The sequence below is a fragment of the Aotus nancymaae genome, unplaced genomic scaffold (genome assembly GCF_030222135.1).
Source record: "Aotus nancymaae isolate 86718 unplaced genomic scaffold, 86718_ANA_hifiasm-v0.15.2.pri h1tg000030l, whole genome shotgun sequence".
NCBI lineage: Eukaryota > Metazoa > Chordata > Mammalia > Primates > Aotidae > Aotus > Aotus nancymaae.
The window spans coordinates 22,784,893-22,801,220 of NW_026988443.1; the positions used below are offsets into that span (position 1 = coordinate 22,784,893).

A 16,328-nucleotide genomic window follows, 5' to 3' on the forward strand; every position below is an offset into this window, starting at 1 on the left:
GGCCCTCTGAGGTCCTGTGGCCCTTGACCCTTTTGTTGAAAAGTATAGCAGAGGGGTCATACTCAGACAAGAGCTGGACAAGGCTATCTGGTCAACTGTCTTGCCTGCTTTGCTTCTAAGCACAGCTCAGGTCAGGCCTCACATCAGCAGCCCTAAAACTCACTCATGCATAAGAACTTGCAGTTGACATTGGAAGGAGAGGCCCCAGTTTGTGGTCCTGCCTCCCTTGTGCCTTGGTGTGACAGCCATGGTCCGTGGCCTGCCCTGGGTGCGGGGCCTACCCTGTGTCAGGTGCCTCTCCCTAGGATCAGTTGTGCATCTTGGCTTTGGCATTGGCAGCTGTGTGGGAGTGGCCAGTATGAGCAGCAGCAGCTGTTCCCAGTCCCTTGGAGAGGGCAGGACTGGAACAGTAGGGGCAGCACTCTTATGGCCCTGTCCCTCTTCTCTGGCAGAGGCAAGGGGAAGGCAGCAGGGCAAAGCAACACGACCTTGGGAGCTAGGCCAGCCACCTCACCCCCCCATGCAGCCAGGCCTCACCTGCAGGCCTCCAAGAGCTGGACTTGCCATCTCAGCATCGAGCTGTGCTGCTCCTGCCCATCACAGTTCTTCTCCAGAGGTCAGGGAGAGCCATCCCCTGCTACCTGTCCTTGATGGCCACATGACCACCTGGCCTTCCTGAGGTTCAGTGGGGAGGACAGTAAGGTTTGGCTGAGGTAACCGTGTGTGAGTGGTGACATGGCTTTTGGTGCTCAGCCCTCAGCCCTCAGCCCCATCTCTCTATCTCCAAGGAAGCGGGAGGAGCGACCTCAGCATCCTGTCAGCTGTGAAGTCATCAAAGCCATTGCTGATACCCTCTCCATTCCTGTCATAGCCAAGTAAGCCCCCTTTCTTCATCGTGTACTCTGTGTCCCACAGAGCTAAGGGCCTGGTGGTAGCCAGGCCCACCCTTCCCTAGAGTGAAAAGTTTTGGGGTGGTTCGGAAAGGGCACAGCTTCCCACAAGACCCCAGACCCTGTTGCTTCGGCTGCCACCTAAGACCCTCCCCTTTGCATGCCTGTCTCTGGACTGAGGCTGCCACCTGACTCCTGATGAAATGTATAGAGACAGAGCAGGGGGTTCTTGGAGCAGCAGGCTGCGGGGAGGGCAAAGTATGACCTAACTGGGCCTCCTTCCTTCCTCTCGTGATCACCAAGGTGTCTGTTCCCCTCGCCAGGGTTTTGACTTAGCCCTCAGAGAACATATAAGTGGCCCATTCAGCTTGGGGGTTTTCCTGTAGCCCCAGTAGCCCAGTTATAGATCCATGTCTCCAGATGTGGGCTGGCTGTAGCCACTGTTTTAGATGAGGGGCAAGGAAAGTAAATTTCCTGGATTACCTGTTAAGTGCCTGGCACTTTACATATATTATCTCAGTTAGTGCTCCTAACTTCATAATGGGATATGGATTCTTTTTTTTTGCCCCCCCTTTTTTTTTTGCCCCCTCGCCCGGGATATGGATTCTAATCTCCACTTTACTGAAGCTCTGATAGCTGAAAGGACTTGGCCAAATTCACATTGTTAATCAGTGGCAGATCTGAGAGTTGCCTTTTTCTGAAAATGCTGATAGGTTCCATGACTGGGACACCCTTAACCCTCCTGTTGCTTTTCAGTGGAGGATCTCATGACCACATCCAACAGTATTCGGACATAGAGGACTTTCGACAAGCCACGGCAGCCTCTTCCGTGATGGTGGCTCGAGCGGCCATGTGGAACCCATCTATCTTTCTCAAGGAGGGTCTGCGGCCCCTGGAGGAGGTCATGCAGAAATACATCAGATACGTACGTCTCTGTACTTTTTCAAAACAAGCATTTCTCACTGTCCTAACATTCCTGCAGAGAGCACTTTGAGTGAGCCCCCAGCGCTTGCTGTTCCTCTCCTTTTCTTTTTAGCTCATGTAGTGTAGCTGCACTAGCTCACTGCTGTCTTGGGTCTCCCCAGCTGTGGTGCTAAGAGAGGATGCTGGGGGGCATGCCTCTACCATTTCCTAAAGCTTCCGGAGGTTTGCAGGTCATAGCAAGGACCTTCTAGATCCAGGATGCTGTTGGAGCCCCAAACACATGATATATATCTTTCTTTTTCTCACATGCTGCACATACAAAGGCCCATTCACTTGGACTGTGGGTTCTGCATCACTGAAGGCATGTGTGCCTATAGGCTGGCTCAGGAGCAGCCACAGCCAGTAGGAGCCATTGAGAAATTTCTCACCTGATTTGATTCATCTGTCAAAATCACTTCTAAAATTTTTCTATTGCTGATTCCCCGAATGCTTTAACCATAACCCTCTACTTAGGGAACAGCTTTTTTTTTTTTTTTTTTTTTTTTTGAGATAGGGTCTTGCTCTGTTGCCCAAGCATGAGCATAGTGGCGTAATCATGACTCACTGCAGTCTTGACCTCCTGGACTCAAGTGATCCTCCTGCCTCAGCCTTCCAAGTAGCTGGGACTACAGGCATGTGCCTGCACACTCAGCTAATTTTTTATTTTTATTTTTTTACAGAGATGAGGTCTTTCTATCAGCATTTTCAGGCTAGGATTGGCCTTTCCTAAACCGCTTTCTTCTTATTGAGAGGTCAGTGGTAGTGCCAATGGCATTTCCCTATAAAAGAAAATAAAGAGTTCACTTGCTTTGTCTATTTGGCACAACTCTGGAACTCTGTGGGATTATGATCAGCTGCACATGTCTGATGTGCAGTGAGTGGTCCTGAAATTCTTCAGTGACTTGAGTCGAGCAGAGGGTACAGCCATTGCCCAGAGCAGAGTTACATCCCTTCTTCAGTCCTAGGGTCCATTCTTGCCTGGGAGTGCCTGTGGTTGCCATGGTCTGTGAGTGTTCCCATGGCTGTGCAAGCTGGGATGGTAAGATGCTCTGACGTCCGTGTCCAGAACTGGGCAGCCTTTGTCCTATCTCCTGTTTAATGCTGCAGCCCTCACCCTTGGTTCTGGTGTCCTGATGGGCATGTTGGTGACCACCAGCTCTCCAATGGTCTGGGATAGCTCCATGGCAAAGGAGGGCTTGCCCCAGCCCAGGTCAGCTGTCCAGCTTTTTGGCCAGCTGGCAAGTCTGTGGCCAAGAAGATGTGCTGAGCAGTGCTGAGCTTGCTCACTGGGTGAAAGGTGATGTTATCATTCCTGCTGAGCCATCCCTTGGCAGCTCCTCAAGAGGGTGTGTTATCACAGAGAAAGGGAGCGGCTTTCAAGCATCGACAGGGCTGCTTCTGGTTCAGCCAGGTGCCTTCTTGCCAAACAAGCTGAATCAAAGACTTGCCGCCCCCAGCCGGGGCTTCCCCACTTACTTCCCACTTTGTCCCCAGCATGCCGTGGCACCTTTCCAGGCACTGAAGTCATAGGCCCAGGTGGAGTTACTAGAGCAGCATAGGGGGTGGGGGATGGGAGGGTGTCCTGGAGGGCTGGGGAAGGCCACCTTCACCCACTACTGCTCTCCTGCCCTGCCCCCAGCCAGCCGGCTTCCAGTCGGTGTCCCTGGCAGTCATCTTGCCTCCCTGAGCCTTCGTTTCATAGTCTGTGGAGTGATGGTGACAGTTACACCTCACACTTGTATAGATAAATGTAGTGATGAGTAACACATGTGAACTAAATGGTGCTGTGCTTTACCCATGTAGAGGGAAGTTAGAGGCTATTCAAGATGTGGAAGGGAAGGTGCCCTTTCTGGTGAGAAGGAGTAGAAGAATCTCACCCCTGTCCTGGCACTGGACCTGCCATGCCAGAATTTGGTGTGTTTCTCCTCCCTACCCTGGAAGATACTTGGCAGTAGGTCCTCTGTGGTGGCTGAAGTAGGAGGGGACTTCGGCATTTTGGGACCCCAGTCAGGCTGTCCAGGAGAGTGTGCTCCTGACCGTGGGCCTTGGCTGTGATCCTCAAGCTTTGTACCATTATCTGGAGAAGTAGACGGCCAAGGTCGGGGTGACTCTATTTTTGTTTGTTTGTTTGTTTAGAGACAGGGTCTTGCTCTGTTGCCCAGCCTGGAGTACAGTGGCATGATCATAGCTCACTATAGCCACAAACTCGTGGGTGCAAGCAACTCTCTTGCCTTATCCTCCCTAGTAGCTATGACGACAGGTGTGTGCCAATATGCCTGGCTAATTTTGTTTTTAATTTTTGTAGAATTGAGTCTTATGTTGCCCAGGCTGCTCTTGAACTCCTAGCCTCAAGCACTCTTCCTGCATTGTTCTCTCAGAGTGCTGGGATTACAGATGTGAGCCACTGCTCCTGGCCAGTGGTGGTTCTTCTTATGGGGGTCCCATTGCCTTGGCTTCACACACAACTCTGATGCCTTCTTGGAACCCCTTTCCCTGCCATCAGAGCATAGCTCAGGCCTTAGAGCCTGCCTGGGCATCAGGTGAGTCATTTCTTCTCTCAGGCGGTGCAGTATGACAACCACTATACCAACACTAAGTACTGCTTGTGCCAGATGCTACGAGAACAGTTGGAGTCTCCCCAGGGAAGGTTGCTCCATGCTGCCCAGTCTTCCCAGGAAATTTGGTAAGAGGCACAATGAGATGTCCATCTGTCCTTATTGCCCAGGTTTGACTTTGAGCCCTAAGCTGACTCCACTAGGGGACCAGGGACACAGCTTCTGGATGTGGATGTAGAGGAGTGAAGTGATGGTATAGCTTTGCCTCCCAGAAGAGGATTCTTTGAAAGCTTTGAAATGTCCCATCCCTGGACGGATCAGCAGAGTTCTGGGAACTAGGGCGCTAGGAGGATAGAAGAATGCAAAGGAAGGGGCTTTTCTGTAAATGGGATGGTCACAGGCCAGGCCACCAGGAACCAGTGGTCAGAAGAATTGGGCTGTAGAATGGAACCTCTGGCTTGAACCTGCAGTCACACCCATAACCCTACAGTTTGAGAGGCCACCCCTTGGTCCTCTAGATTAGGTGCAGCTCTAGCTCAGATGGTTGACACTTAAGGCCTTTCACAAGCTGGCCTAGCCACTGCTCCCACAGCTCCCTGTCTACCTGTCTGCTTCCAGACCTCCACACCTGTGTTTGTAATGGGTCCTCTGCCTGGAAGGCTCTCTCCCTCTCATGTGAGTGATCTGTAGCCTCCCTCTTTCATAGATGCCTTTCTGAACCACTTTTGCCATCAGGGATCCATCTTCGCTTGAGTCTTCTAGCCCTTAAGATGTTTCCTAGAAGGAAAAAACCCTTGCTAGAACCCTCCTTCCACCCTTGGCTTATGGCATTGGTTCAATCCCTACCCCACATAGCTTAATCAGTTCGACCCAGGTACCTTGTAAGCTCAAGAGAAAAAGTATAACTCTGTAGCTCTGGGTGGTACCTCAGTGTCAGCTGAAAACCATGTATAACTGCTCATGGCTGGGCAGGAAGTGGGGAACCACTCAGTGGTCAGGCCTCTGTCTTTTCCTCCCATGGGCCCATGTGCTTGATCAGCATTGGTCAACTCAGTCATGGCTGGCTGGGGACACCATCTGTGTGCTCCTCCTCAGGAGAGAGACTGCAGGTGGTAGGGGTGACCTTTACAACCTTTCCTACCCAGCCCAGCTTCCCTCCAGTGTTCACACTTGGGTTCACATTCACTTTCCATCTTCTAGTCCAGGGTGATCCCAGGGCTGGGCAGGAGGCACATTCTGATGGCCAGGCCCCGGTGGTGGTGTGGTGTAGATGGTACAGGAGTTGCTCAGTGGTGGGGCCCTGGGTTTCTGCAGTAGCCTGGATGCCGGCTCCACTAAAGTGTTTGCCCTGATCTGCTTTTTCCTCCTTAGTGAGGCCTTTGGCCTTGGTGCCTTCTATGAGGAAACCACACAGGAGCTGGATGCTCAGCGGGCCAGGCTCTCAGCCAGAACTTCAGAGGAGACCAGGGAGCCAGCTGAAGATACCTCTGGTGTCATTAAGATGGCTGTCAAGTTTGACCGGTAGGCCTCCAGCTTGGCTTCAGCTTGGGCTGGGGCCAGCACCCTTGGGGTTCCACTAGGCCAGCAAACTGTCTGCTATATGTGCTTAATGTCAAACGTAGGGACCACAGGTCTTCTTGGTTTGGAAACTTGTTCTTAATTTGCAGCATCCCATAGAAGGTGCTTACAGGGAAGATAGTTCCTGAAAGCCTATCCCAAGTTCAGTGATTGAACTCTACTTTTTCCCTAACTCATTCCCTCCCACAACTTAGGGCAGGGGGAACTTGTTTCCTGTTCCTGAAAGTCTGTGCTTTTCCAGGGCCCTGAGGAGCTGGCGGCTGCATGGAGCTCCTCAACAGCAGAAGGATCCTAGCCCTCATTTGGCTCTGCAGCCCCTGCCCACACCCAGTGCCCCTCACCAGCCCTGTGGTGCCCGTTCAAGCTGCTTATGCCTCAGATTGTGACCCAGCTTTGAATGGTGCCCTCTTCTGGGATCTGAGCCTTTCTCCAGTCCCCAGGACCAGACAGGAGCCAGTCTTGTCTGGCAGGGGTGTGGGGGGTTGGGGTGGTAGGGATAGCTGTTGGGCAGTCAGATGGCAGGGAGAGTTCCAGCTGGGAAGTTGGAATATGGCCCCTCCTACCATGTCACTGTGTTACCTTGTCACAGACTCTGAAATCAGATTCCATGTGTCTGTGGCCTCAGCAGATGATTCTGACCCTTGGCAGGCGCTGAGCAAGATCAGGGTGGACGCTGAGCAAGATCCCTGAGACCATTGTCTGGTCACCTCCATTGCCCACCTTCACCCACTCCCTACTGATCTTGTCTTGAGTGTCAAGCTTCCTTCTTGGATGTTGAAGATTATTTTTCCAGGCTGGACCTCAGAGTATTGGGAGTTCATTCCCTCTTTTCCCCACAATTTCCTGAACATGCCAAAATTTATCTTCCCTTTAAATAAAACCCAGGTCCAAGCTGCTGGTGGGACAGGAATGGGAGCCTGTGGGAGTAGGTATAGAAGCCTTAAGGCAGCAGCTTGGTATCTCAGTTCCTCTCGTTTCTGCTGCTCCTATCAGGGGCTGAGTAGTGCGCTGACTGAGGGAGTGGTGATGGTGGGTGAGCCCCAACTGCTTCCCTTCCTTTCCCCAGGAGAGCATACTCAGCCCAGATCACCCCCAAGATGTGCCTGCTAGAGTGGTGCCGGAGGGAGAAGTTGCCACAGCCCATGTATGAAACGGTGAGTCCCTGGCTATGTCCTGCCCTGCAGCCAGCTACGGCGCTCCCACAGCTTATGCCCTCAACTTGCCAGGCTAGAGCCTGGCCTTGCCCTCTGTAGGCATGGAGAAACTGCTGGTGGCCAGTTCAGTCGCTGATAACCCCCACCCTCTTATAGTGGCCTGTTGTCCAATTCAGCCAGATATGTCTTCTTTTTTTTTTAATCAGAGTCTAATTAGTATTTTTTTTTTAGAAATGGGGTCTTGCTTTGTTGCCCAGGCTGGTCTCAAACTCCTGTGTTCAAGTGGTCCTCCCTCCTCAGCCTCCCAAAGTGCTGGGATTATAAGGCATGAGCCAGCCAATATTAATTTTTTAAAAATTTTATTTAATTAATTTTTTTTTTTTTGAGACAGAGCCTCACTCTGATGCCTAGGCTGAAGTGCATTAGTGTGATCTCAGCTCACTGCAACCTCCACCTCCTAGTTCAAGCAATTCTCTTGCCTTAGCCTCCCAAGTAGCTGGGATTACAGGTACACACCACCATGCCTGGCTTATTTTTTGTGTTTTTAGAACAGACAGGGTTTCACCATGTTGGCCAGGCTGGTCTCAAACTCCTGAACTCAGGTGATTCACCTGCCTCGGCCTCCCAAAGTGCTAGGATTACAGGCATGAGCCACTGTGCCCAGCCCAGACATGTCTTTGGATCCTTAGGCCTCAGCCAGTGGAGCACAAAATTGGGCCCCAGATGTGGTGCCCCTGGGGTGGAAACCGTGAGATAGTCTTGCTTCACTTCCTTTGGTCTTCACGGCCATGCCTTCCTTAAGCTGCTCTGCCTCGTCTGGAATCATCTTCTGGCCTCGAGGCTTATACCTTCTGGGGGTTGTGTCTGTCCCCCTGCCATAGTGACTTTTCCAAAACAAATCTAACCTCTGTTCCTCAAGTCAGCAGCTTCCCAGCATGTCTGTAGAATCAAGCCAGCACCTCAGCATAGAGCCTGAGACCCTCCCATGTGCCTCTCTCCTTCCAGTTTCATGCCCGCAGCCCTTTGCCCCAGCCATATCACCTGGTCCCTCTGCCAGGTGTGCCTTCTCTGCTCTTAGCTTGTTCCTTCTCACCCTTTTGGCATCTGGTGACTCCTTGTTTTGGGGACCTCGCCTATCCAGCTGTCAGCAGGAGGCTCTGTAGTCATGTGCAGCTAAAGGCTCTGCTGGCCTTTGCTCAGGTCCATGACAGCTCCAGACGCTTGAGGTCGTTGTCTGTTTGTACATCTGCCTTTCTGCACCGGGCACTTTTGCTTGGGAGGAGCATGTGATACAGGCAGCCTTCATTTGACTTAGGTTGGAAATACTTCCTTTTATCTGCCTTTAATTTGACCCCAGCAGGTTGGCTTCCAGGGCTCATTTCTCTGGCCATGTGTTTCCTTTAATCTTTGTACCAGGTTCAACGTCCTGTAGACCGCCTGTTCTCTTCTGTTGTCACCGTTGCTGAACAAAAGTATCAGTCTACCTTGTGGTAAGTTTCCTTATTATAGGGAAGGAGGCTTGGGGTGGGGAGGAGAGTGGGCATTCTGCCCATCATCCAGCATTGTCCTAGGAGGGTTGGGCAGATGGTATATGTGGGCAGTGGCATCCCTGGATGGTGACCCCTTACTCAGTTTTGTCAGAATCTGCCAAGGGTGTGTAGAGTCAGGCCTCACAGCCCTGAAACCTGCCTACATGCCTTATTGCCCTCTGCCTCATCTGCCTAGGGACAAGTCCAAGAAACTGGCGGAGCAGGCTGCGGCCATCGTCTGTCTGCGGAGCCAGGGCCTCCCTGAGGGTCGGCTGGGTGAGGAGAACCCTTCTTTGCACAAGCGAAAGAGGGAGTCTCCTGACCAAGACTGTGGGGGCCCCAGAGCTCAGGAGCTAGCACAACCTGGGGAGTTGTGCAAGAAGCCCTTTGTGGCCTTGGGAAGTGGTGAAGAGAGCCCCCTGGAAGGCTGGTGACTACTCTTCCTGCCCTAGTCATCCCTCCATGGTCTGGTGCTAAGGTGGCTGTGGATACCACAGCATGAACCAGATGCTGTTGAACAATTTGCTGGTCTTGCCTGGCAGGAGTTAGATGTCCCAGCAGGGGCCATCAGCCTGGAGCATGGACCAGGGGCCGTCCAAGGGTGGATCCTGGCTCCTTTGGTGGATCTGAGTGACAGAGTCAAGTTCCCTTTGAAAACAGGAGCTTTTCAGGTGGCACCTCTGCAACCTGACATTGGTACTGTGCAATAAAGACATCCCCTATCCTCACCCATGGCTGGCTGCTTTAGCCTTGGGCATCTTCATAAATGGGCTTGTGTCCTGGCATGATTATTCTACTCCCACCCTCTGTGCAGAGCTAAAGCTTCCCAAAGCCTATCTACTGCCCATCTCTCTGGGTCTGGTGGAGGTGGGAAATGGGGTATCACTGGACTGGAGCCAAGCCAGGAAGGCCCAAGAAGCTCATTCTACTGACTCTACACCTAAGGCACTGGGCGTCAATTGTCTGTCCTGATGAGAGGTGATATGGGATCTGGAGGAAGGACCAGGGCAACTGGTGCCCCAGTAAGGGACTAGTCCAGTGGGATGGGGAGTGTTCGTCTGATCCCCAGAGTCTCCTTCAAGCCTGACAGCTGCCTGGAGCTCAGACCTGATGAGGTGCCTGCCCTGGGCAGTGGGGCACTAGAGGCTGCTGATGACAGCAATTTGGGGCCCTGATGTTTGGCAGATCACACCACACAGTCCCCCCCGTCCCCCGCCTTCCTCATCCCACTTGGGGCGGAAGGAAGTGGCAGATTCTCTTTAATTTCCTCCTGGCAGTGAGAAGCAAACAAACGGCTACCGCATCTCATGGGGCCTCCCCCGCTTACTGGGAGGGGCGTTCTGACCAAAGGTCCCTGCCCTGTCCTGCCCCCGCTTCCTCAGCTGTAAACATGCTGCTTCTCATCCCTTTTTCCAGGTTCTATTGGTGTGGTGGGGAGGGGAGGATTCCCCTCTGGGTCAAGGCTGTATCTCCCACATCTCCCATGTGTCAGAGCCTCACTGTTTTGTGGCAACTTAATACAGGATCAGGCACCTGTGCCAGCCAGCAGCCCCTGCCCTGTTGGCCTCTGAGTCTAAGGTTTGGTGGGTGAGGCCTCTGTCTCAGTCCCAGCACTGCCCCCCTCCCCCCTGCCACCCACGCTTGCCTTTCTGTGTGCAGATAAGGATACCACACTACCCGCTGCCTCCCAGAGCCATTGCTGTTTGACCTTGGGCAACTCACTTTGACTCCTCTCTGTCCTGAGGGCCCTCCTCTGAGAAGGGATCAGCTGTCCTCTGCCTGTGTGAGGCTGACTGGAGGACAATAGGCTGGCCCTTTGATTGGACATTGCATGGTTAATGGGGTCACTCCATGCCGGGTACCCTAACTGACTTCCCAGACCAGTGCTCCCAGAGAAAGGGCTCTACCCAGAAGAAAGACCGAGGCTTTGTCCAGTCTCAGTCACCAAGCTTTAGGCACAATTTCTTTCTTTCTTTTTTTTTTTTTATAGAGATGGGGTCTCACTATGTTGGCCAGGTTGATCTTGAACCCTTGTCCTCAAGCAGTCCTCCCGCCTCGCCCTCCCAAAGTGCTGGGATTACAGGCATGAGCTACTGCACCTGGCCTATTTCTGATTTTTCATACTAAAAACAGTCTCAGTTAAAATACCTCCTTTGGCTGGGCCTGGTGGCTCACAGCTGTAATCCCAGCACTTTGGGAGGCTGAGGTGGGCAGATCACTTGAGCTCAAGAGTTCAAGACTAGCCTGCTGGGCAATATGCCAAAACCCCGTCTTTACAAAAAGTATAAAAATTAGCTGGGTATGGTGGCAGGTGCCTATAGTCCTAGCTACTTAGGAGGCTGAGGTGGGTGGATCTCTTGAGCTCAGGAGGTTGAAGCTGCAGTGAGCTGTGATGGCACCACTGCATTTCAGCCTGGGTGACAGAGTAAGACCCTGTCTCAAAAAAATATAAATAAAAAACAAAACAAAATTCCCCCTTTGCCTTTTCTTATACTCCAACTGGAACTGGTCAGACAGAAGCTACGGGGACCCCTCCCAAGTCACTGAGTCCTAAGATCTACCTCCCCTGTGGAACTGGGCTTTGATCTCAGGCCACTTCTCCCACCAGTATGGTTTCCCTGGGGAAGCCCCTCCTCTGGCAGGGTCAGGTTCATTTCTGGGCTCTGAGGAAGGAGAGGCAGGGATATAGGTATGCTATTAAGATAGAGGCTGGAATGTGGGGGCTTTGAGGGCCCTGGGAAGCACTAGGGAGAGAATCCTTCACAGAGGAGGAAGGTGGGGCAGGTCTAGTATATATTCTGTGACTGAGGATGTCTGGCAGGGATCCTGGTTGAATATGTTGGTCCTCAAATAATCTCACTTTAGCACACCTCAGTGTTGTCTTTCCTGGTCTCAAAGTGACCTGCCCAAGGATGGGACTGACTCGGGGGGAGGGACAGTCAGGCCTGAAAGCCTTGTCCATTGTTCTCACCGTGTCCACCTTAAATTAGGCCACTTAGACTCCCAAACCTCTCCCTCGGCTAGTAGCCACAACACTTACTCATCCATTCCAGCTAGCTTGATTGAGGATTTCCCATTAGCTCATCACGTTTGGGGGACAAATGGTTTTGATATGAGCATGAGAGGGAGGGATGAGTAAGGATGGAGAGGGTGGCAGGTCTCTCAAAGGCCACAGCAAAAAGACTGGGCTGTGTGCAAAGAATCTCTTCCACCTGCAGTCCTGAACCCTTGGGTCCTTCCAGGTGTTATTCTGCTCAGAACTCTTTTGTGGCTCTCTGAGACTGCTCTCTGGACCAAGTCCAAACTCCTCAGCCTGGTATTTGAGGACAAAGTGCTGACCATGTCTTCTCAGCACCCTGTGCTGACTTCAGTAACTAACTTTCTGTGATTGTAGTTGGCTGGTCTTATCCTCTCCTCCCAGATTGGGAGCTGCTCAAAGGCAGTCCTGTGTCCCCTATGGCCACCTTGGCATGGGGCTGGGAGCAGACACAGAAGAATCCAACAAGAGCTTGAGGCAAGGGGGATGTTTGGCATGGAGAGGAAGAAGTTTTTTAAACTCTGAATTTCTTCAAAGGCTCCTGTTTTGCCTAATGTGGAACAAGGGACTGGGGTAGGCTAAACTATACCTTCCCATGGCTCAGAGGGCACTGGAGAACTACAACAATGGGTGCTTAGGGTCAGTCCTGTGACAGCCAATGATAAAGACAGCTTTCCCTAATTCCCAGGCTTGGCTAGCATTCACACAGGGAGAGTGGTTTTATGGTGACTCACATAGCCCTTGTCCACCCTGGGGTTCTACCTACTGCACTGGTCCTGTGGGCCTCCTGGTTTCACAGGGCTCTCACAGGGCTGGAGGTGGGCCCAGATGACCTGCAGGAGCTTTGGAACTGCCTGAGGAAGAGCTCATGTGGGGACGTCCTGGTCTTAGCTGGGGCAAAGGGCTGAAAGAGTATGCATATATCGGTGTATGTGTGTGGGCAGGCCCCTTCAAGCCTGCAGAGCTCCCAGCCATTGCTGACTTTCTTACACACATGGTGACTCTTCCTGCAGTTGGTGCCAATCCCTGTCCCAGCCCTCACCATTCCTTGGTAGCTTCTCAGTTTACCCCAGGCCAGAAACCATCCCTACAATGTAACCTCTTCTAAGGGTTCTCCAGTGCTCAGTGGCTGGGAACACAGATGCATAGCTGAGCATTTGATGAGTGGGTGAATTTTTTAAGCCATCTACACCTTCTCTGTGGTCTCTTCTTAGTGGAGGAGCTGACCGGCCCAGGGTCTCCCTCCTGCCTGCCGTCTGGTCTGATTATGGCTGATCCCATGGTTTAGGTGAAATCATGTCTGCAGGGACTTCAGATGAGCTGGCCAACCCTCTGGGACTTTTTACTGTATCAGGATCCTGTTACATGTGGTACAAATAGGTGGGCCAGCAACCTGCTTGAGGCAGAGGGCTCCAGAGCTGATGTGGCATTTGGGCCCCAAATTCCACACTCAGGCCCTCAAGGTTGTAGATTTGCAGGCAGGACAGGTTATTGGGAAGGATGTTCCACTCACCTAATGCTCGTTGTTCCCTCTCCTTCACCACTATTTTCTTCTCCCTCTAACTTCATTCACCCTTGCCCCAGTCAAATCCAGTGATCCACCCAGAATTCTGGCCATGTAAATCCCCTGCCCTAAGTCCTTCCACGGCTCCCTACTGCCGTCAGCATAAAGTTCAGACTCTTTGCAGTGGCCTGCAGCATTCTGCCCACTCATCCGGCCCCACCTTTGGCTTCTGCTCACCGCAGGTACTTTCTGGTCTCCAAGTCTTTGGATATCTGTTCTCTGCCTGGAATGAAACTTGCTCCCTTCTTGCCCGTCTCTCCAGTTCCTACTCACCCCTGTCAAGACCCTGCAGCCAGCGGGCTTATGAACTGTCTCTGAGTTCTGGCACAACCCTCATTTATTTGCACAGTAATTATAGATTTGCTGGTCCCCTCTCCCTTACCCCTGAAGGGAGACTTAATTTATTAATTTATCTCTGAATCCCCAGGAACAGCACAGGTACTGGTACAGAACACTGGGCAGAAATGAACTAATCCAAGATGAACGTCTTGGATGCTCTGGACATTCCCTGTCTTCTAACCTAAAGTCTAGTTTGGCTCCCTCTAGGGCTCCCTGGTAGCTCAAGTGTCAGTCCAGACATTGAGACCTCTGCAAGAGGCTTCCCTTTACCCTCTCTTCCCACTGGCTTTTGTGGGTGGTGTGGAAATGTGCTGTAGGCCTTGAGAGTGGCATTTCATTTTTCTTCTTTTCTCTTTAACAAACTATTGTATCCTGAGAGGGCAGTATTTCTTGGGCGCACCTGCACCCAAGCCTCTGACAGCTCCCTGGTTTCCTCCAGCAACATGCCTCTAGGGATGCTATGCCCTGTGGGCCTTGTGTCCGGCGCACGGAGCTAGGGGAGGCGGTCACCCTGCCTCCCTTACCTCCCTGTCCACCTTGTGCCTCAGTGGAGGCTTAGGTAAACAAGCCAGGCTCCCAGTCCCCAAGGACGGCCTCCACCCTAGACCCCAGGAGGAGGCATCTTTGGCCATCTTGGGAAGGCAAGCTTGCTCGGGAGGCGCAGATCACGAAAACGGTTCTTTAGGTAGTGTCACTTCCTCTTCACTGCCGCCACCCAATTTGGGCGGCTCCATCCTTCCCTCTTTCATGGATATGCACCAGGATGCAGAGATCACAGAGCCGCGATTGGCGCAAGCTCACAACGGGCTTTCCTGCTCAATCTACTCAACTTCCAGCAAGGGACAGGCCCTGCCCATCGGGCTTCGCCGAGGCCTCAAACGCGCACGCTGTCAAGGAATCAGCAGCGGGGGCTCGCTAGTGGGGACAAAGGCCCCGCCGCCTAGGCGCAGGCTCCGCCCCGCAGAGGGTGGGCCTGCGGCGACCGCGAGCTCAGACTCCGGACCCATAGCGCAACCTATATTCTTTGGTTCCGTCCCAACCTAGTTGGACTCTCGGTCTGGTCCCCGCCTTCTGGAGAGTCAGACATTAAAGTTGAGGTGAGGGGGATGAGGATGTGGGCGGCGTCCAGGTAAACCAGCCGGGCCTTGATGCCTTCCCTAAAGCCAGTCATCAGGAGTAACACGAGGCGGCCCCACATCACCGAACCCAGAACCTCAGTGCTTCGGCACCCCTTCCTCGTCATGAGCTCCGCCCAATGAGGAAAGGGGTCTTCTCCATTGGCCGGTGATGGTCCCCTATCCAAGTAGAGCAATCGGCCTTATACCTCATAGTTTAGAAGGAATTGTCGTGGGAATACAGGCCAAACTACAACTCCCGAGGGGTAGCTGTGCTCTTCGGGGCTGCGTGTTCACGTGACTTCCTTCTCCCGGAGACCGAGTTACGCGATTGGTCTGCGAGGGGGCGGGGCCCGGCCCCTGTTCGCCGCGCTAGTGGCCAATAGGCAACCGGGCCGGATGGGCTGGCGTAGGGGGCGGGGCCGGGCGCGCGGCAGGGTGCGGGAGCGCGCCCGCGGCGGCGGTGGCGGCGGCGGCGACTGTGGCGGGGGGGGCGGGGAACGTTGGCTAAGGCGACAGTGGCGGCTTAGGTACTGGCGGCGGGCGGCTGCGGCTCCTGGTGCTGCTCGGCGCGTGGCCGACTCTCTAGTTCGGAGCGAAACGTTCGGCGTCGAGGGCCCCGCCCGGAAAGTTTGCTGTGGAGTCGCGACCTCCTGGCCCGCGCGGCCGGGCATGAAGCGGCGCTGAGGAGCTGCTGCCGCTCCCGCCGCCACCGCCGCCGCAAGCCGCCACCACCTAAGGAGGAGCCGCAGCACCCTGGGCCACGCCGATGACTACTGCAAACTGTGGCGCCCACGACGAGCTCGACTTCAAACTCGTCTTTGGCGAGGACGGGGCGTCGGCGCCGCCGGCCCCGGGCTCGCGGCCTGCAGGTGGGTGCCGGGCCAGACCGGAAAGAAGAGCGACCCCTCTTCTCGCTCGCAGGATTTCTCGCCCCCTCCCTGTTCCCTTGGATGACCGGAGACCGATAACCCCGAGTGTGTGCGCGTGCGTGTGCGTGTGTGTGTGTGCGCGCGCGCCTGTGTGTGGTGAGTTAAAAACGGATTTAAATCTCTGAGGAGGCGTGTGGGTCTCTGCGACGTGGAAGTGGTGGCGGGCTTGGCTGGAAGCAAACTAGTGGGGAACTTGACTCCGGGACGCTCGGGGTTTGGAGGCCCAGGGTCCGGGCTGCTGCCCAAGTGGCGTCTGGTTGTCCCTGCTTTGCCAGTGTGTTGCAAGGAAAATGTCCCTGTAAAGTGTAAGCGCACTGGGTTTTTCATCTATTCTAGGTTTCTTGAAATTTTCGTTGGAAAGATGCTTATTTTTCAACGATAGGACCCCTCTAAAAATCACGAACATATTTAAGTTTACTTTGCTGGGAGAGTAATGCTTTCGAGTTTCGTCCACTTGTGCAAGTTTATGGCCCACAATTAATTCGAAGTGTAACTGTAACGGGATTTTTTTGGAAACTTAATTTCCTTACTTGAATAAAGATTTTTTTTTAAATAGTGGGTTGCTTTTTTCATAATTTTCCTAGAAATTCTAGAAGTTGATTTTTGTTTAAAGAAAAACTTCTTGGAAGATATTTTAAAGGAAATCTTGAATTGGGAAAGCTGGGCACCATA

General features: G+C 53.1%; 2 protein-coding genes across 23 annotated transcripts in view; both read left to right on the plus strand.

The window, feature by feature from the left end:
- DUS2 (dihydrouridine synthase 2) overlaps nt 1-9,397 on the plus strand; it is a 55,976-nt gene extending 46,579 nt beyond the window's left edge. For all 15 annotated transcript variants that reach the window (XM_012437351.2, XM_064383206.1, XM_064383203.1 and 12 more), the window contains 7 exons: nt 789-875; nt 1,647-1,815; nt 4,415-4,536; nt 5,780-5,929; nt 7,053-7,140; nt 8,557-8,630; nt 8,866-9,397. In XM_012437351.2, the coding sequence (XP_012292774.1) occupies nt 789-875; nt 1,647-1,815; nt 4,415-4,536; nt 5,780-5,929; nt 7,053-7,140; nt 8,557-8,630; nt 8,866-9,103 (928 nt within the window). In that variant the 3' untranslated portion in view covers nt 9,104-9,397. The remainder of the gene's footprint in view (nt 1-788; nt 876-1,646; nt 1,816-4,414; nt 4,537-5,779; nt 5,930-7,052; nt 7,141-8,556; nt 8,631-8,865) is intronic.
- Nucleotides 9,398-15,493: 6,096 nt separating this feature from the next.
- The window catches only part of NFATC3 (nuclear factor of activated T cells 3), a 150,047-nt gene continuing 149,212 nt past the window's right edge, over nt 15,494-16,328 (plus strand). For all 8 annotated transcript variants that reach the window (XM_012437341.2, XM_012437342.2, XM_012437343.2 and 5 more), the window contains exon 1: nt 15,494-15,596. In XM_012437341.2, coding sequence (XP_012292764.1) covers nt 15,494-15,596 — 103 coding nt within the window. The remainder of the gene's footprint in view (nt 15,597-16,328) is intronic.